Source organism: Pinus tabuliformis, chromosome J (assembly GCF_031772625.1).
Source record: "Pinus tabuliformis cultivar Carrire ecotype Pingquan chromosome J, CPIR1, whole genome shotgun sequence".
NCBI lineage: Eukaryota > Viridiplantae > Streptophyta > Pinopsida > Pinales > Pinaceae > Pinus > Pinus tabuliformis.
Window position 1 is genome coordinate 1,438,743,581 of NC_142295.1, and position 4,012 is coordinate 1,438,747,592.

The 4,012-nt window shown below is 36.2% G+C and overlaps 1 protein-coding gene across 1 annotated transcript; it reads right to left on the minus strand.

Moving 5' to 3' along the window:
- Positions 1-2,367: 2,367 nt before the first annotated feature.
- LOC149232763 (glutathione S-transferase L2, chloroplastic-like) lies at positions 2,368-3,175 on the minus strand. The gene is made up of 4 exons (XM_089376560.1): positions 3,027-3,175; positions 2,857-2,922; positions 2,675-2,735; positions 2,368-2,595 (listed from the first exon to the last, which is right to left on the minus strand). The coding sequence occupies exons 1-4, from the start codon at positions 3,035-3,037 to the stop codon at positions 2,383-2,385; spliced, it is 351 nt and encodes a 116-aa protein (XP_089232686.1). The 5' UTR covers positions 3,038-3,175; the 3' UTR covers positions 2,368-2,382.
- Between the last annotated feature and the right edge of the window lie 837 nt (positions 3,176-4,012).

Below are 4,012 nucleotides of genomic sequence, written 5' to 3' on the forward strand. Positions count from 1 at the left end.
CCCTTTTGTGCCTCCATAAAAGACTTCTTGCACTCGAAATGTATCAAGACTCAGTCCTCTTTCTGTTTTTTATAATACAAAAATATCCGACCTTATTAAAAAATAAAAAAATTGTATTATTGCATAAATTATTATTATTATTATTATTTGATATATATATATATATATATATATATATATATTAATAATTTTAATATTGCATTTATTAATATGTATTGATCATATATATTATTTTTTTAGTATTATTAACTTTTTTATTAATTATAATAATATATTTATGCCATAAGGCGTTCCCTCTGAAAGGAACTCCCCCTCCATGCCGCGGTGTCTCGTTATGGGCCCTTAGATCGATTGTTAGATGATGGAATAAACTCCAGCCATTAGATCATCGGTGAAAAATGTTGTAGGCGGTTCAGATTATTGGAATGTCGTAGGCAGTTGAGAATATTGCGCTTTTTAGAAACCGTTTTCGTGATGTTTTCCATCCTTAAGACAGTTGTCACTCAATGATGGGCCTTCCCCTCAATTTTGCCATCCCCTTCTTCATTTCCATTCCCCCTCTCCTTCCATTAATTCCCTCGCCGCTCTTTCCACTTCCTCTCTCTTCACCAATGCATCTGCGCCCTTCTACGCTTCAATGCCCACGGGAAAGCTTAAATCAGATGGATGTTTTCCATCTTTGTTGCTTTCAGTTTCATTGAATGTTTGTTTCCCACTTGCCTGAGGCTCTGTAACTGCTGGACTTGGTTTTGTTGTCTTTTGAGAAGTTAGATTAGCTCCTGAAAACGGACCATGCACAAAAGGGCACTTATCACCCTTTACACAATATCCCTGCTGAAAAAATAGCAGGTAACTTTCGGTTTGTTTGCAGTGCTAGATGCCGGTAACGATGTTGAGGACGATGGTGGAACTATTGATGGTGTTGGTGCTCCTGACAAGCCATCTAGTGGCTGAAACGGAAACACAGATACACAAGTTAGTGTCATAAATAGATTAAAAAAAAATTATACAAAGAAAGTATACCTGCTTGATATGTAGAATCGACCAGAGCAGAATAGCTTCTCAAAACTTTATGCAGCAAAACCTCCTCCGGCTGTCCCATGAAGACAATATTGTTTTTTCTATTTTGTGAGTTAGTTCAACCGTATATCTAATTTTCTGAACCTCCAGCCACTTCATTTCCATCCTATTTTGAGAATACAGTTACACAAAAAGAGGCAGGAACTCAGCAGTAAAGGAAGGATAAAATGGTAGCATTGGGTACTTTGCGCAGGTTGGAATTTTTGGCACTGAATACAAGGATCTCTATTAGGAGCTTTGTGGGCCATTTTATGTTCTAAATACCAGGGTACCTACCTGATGGATTTGCCACTTTCTTTACAGAATCTCTTTTATCAATTTTTGTATATTTCTTTCTTTTCTTTTAACAACTCTTTTCTCTCTGTTTATCGTTGCAGCCTATTGGGCAGACATTCTTGTATTTACAGTTATTAGAAAGCAATTTTGTGGTACAAATTTCCTTCTATGGTTGCAAACTTTTTATGGGATTCAAAATATTTCTATGCAATCTCTGATATTTATTATTACTCTGCATTTGTGAGATGAATACTTGCATGAAGTTATTAGTATGACTAAAGAATTCTGTGAGATGAATACTTGCATGAAGTTATTAGTATGACTAAAGAATTTTGAGCAAAGTGTAGTCCTTGATAGTTACTACCATTTTGTGTTACGAGATGGATGTTTTTCATGTTTTGAATATATCTGAATCTGGTCTAGAGGCCTTAGGAACAAACTTGAACTGTTGGATTCATTTGCTAATGCTCAGTACATTTTATTTTCATATCACGAAATGTTAGATATCTCCACCCTTCATTAGTATTTCTAATATTTCTGTAGACTCTTTAAGTACCAAAGACTTCCATTTGCAGTGGTGCTTGAAGATACTTGTGCGTGCCCGGCGACCTTCTGTCTCTTCCATGCGATCAATTTATGTTTCTACAATGTGGGATAAAGATGCCCAATCAAAAGGCATTGTTTTAAATATTTAAATTGAAAAGGCATTGGTCTAAAGATTTAAATATGGTTATTTATGTGCAAAGTGCATTGTTTCCTAGCCAAGAACATGTCGAGGAACAACACTGTGAATCTACAAATACAAACACAAATGTTATTGTACGAATCATGCCCGTTAATAAACCATGTGGATGAGAATGATGATGTTCTCATTTGATCATCCATGCTTGTGGGTGAATCCCTGATGAGCAATCCTTAATTGTTGTGCATCCATGTTTATTTGTTTATAATGTAATTACTAAATAATACAGTTGTTTTTGAATGCTATTGCTGTCATGAAGTTGTTGATAGTCTCATAGCACTCTATTAAAAAAGTTTGTTGCTGGTACCGAGAGAGCCTAGGGAGGCATCTGCGTATGTCACATGCACCTGAAACAGGCAATTAAGGATAAATATAAAAGGATATTGAGACAAATAAGAAGAATATGAGTCTACCTTGTTAGCTGGATAAACTTTCTGCTTGTACCACGCAGGTCTGTCCTGCAAATCAATCGGAACTATCTGGATCTGATCGAGGCCCTGCATTTTATTTTCACAGCTCTATCAATGCAATACAAAACCTACCAACAAGGAGAAGGGGAATCAGCGAGATAAATACCTTGTAGTTTCTGGCAATCCAAACGCGCTGGGCATATGGGCATGTCAAACTGACATACAGTCTGTAAAATCCGAATCAAATTTAGTAATGAATACCTAAGCAACTTATCATACAATTCGTATTCCAGTAGAATGTGATAACTAATAGTAAAATGCAGAAATCATTAGAATTAAGATATACACCTCGGGGTTCCATCAAACAATGGCGGAGGCTCTGATTTAGAATTGAGAACGGGGAGAATTGAATGGCTGCAATCAAACAACATGATGCCATAGAATACATTTTGGTAAATTCTGGCACAAGCTTGGATAGACGAAAAAAATTATGTAAAGATCAAACAGCGATTGCTTACGGTGCTGCCATGCTAATCTGGTAGAATTGCTGCTATATAAGTATTTCTGCAAAACAAATACCAAAAGCTTACTCTACTATTATCGGTTGAAGAATTTATACGAACCATACACATTCTCAATCACCCATACGGATGGCTGGATATACAAGTGCCACCGAACAGTATTAGCCCGATATTTTTTTTATATCAGGGTGAATCGTTAAACGAATGTTCAAGCTACAGAGTATATCTAGGAATTTAATTTATGATTTAGTAAGAGTTGAGGCAGGATGTTAGAGCTTATTTCTTTAGTTTTATCATTACGAAAATTTATTTATTGAAAGTCTATTTCTTAAGTCTTATTCCAATCCGCTAAAGATGTTAAGGTTGTATTTGAAACGAGAGGCTACCACTATAACACTTAAAAATATATAAAACAGTTTTTAATCTAAATATATTAGGAATTTATGTCTTAGCAATAGTCAAAACACCTAAAAATAATTACGCCGTAAGGCGTTTCCCTTTGAAATGAATTACCTTAGCTGATGACGTGTCCTATTATTGACCATGGATTTTTACGCCGTAAGGCGTTTCCCTTTGAAATGAATTACCTTAGCTGATGACGTGTCCTATTATTGACCATGGATTTGTTGTGTTAGACGATTGAATGAAGATTGATCGTTGATCTTCACACTGACTTTTTGTCTCCCAACCCAATGGCCTCTCTGTCTTCAGAGTTATTGTTCGGGATGTTTCCTCTAGAGGTAGTTATTGTTCGGGAGGTATGCGAGCTAGGGCTGCAGCACGCAACTCTTTTTTAGTGGCAGAGAAAAACCCAAAATCTATTCCCCATGAACCAGCTAGATATTCCTTCTGCCCTTGCGAGCTGCTTAGTTTATTATTCGTTAAGTTCGTCATTTTTACGCTCTGTTTCATTCGCCCAATCTCAGGTTCTCACTCACTAATTTTCTGTTCAAAGGTTTTATCAGAGCTTTCCACCGCTGTTT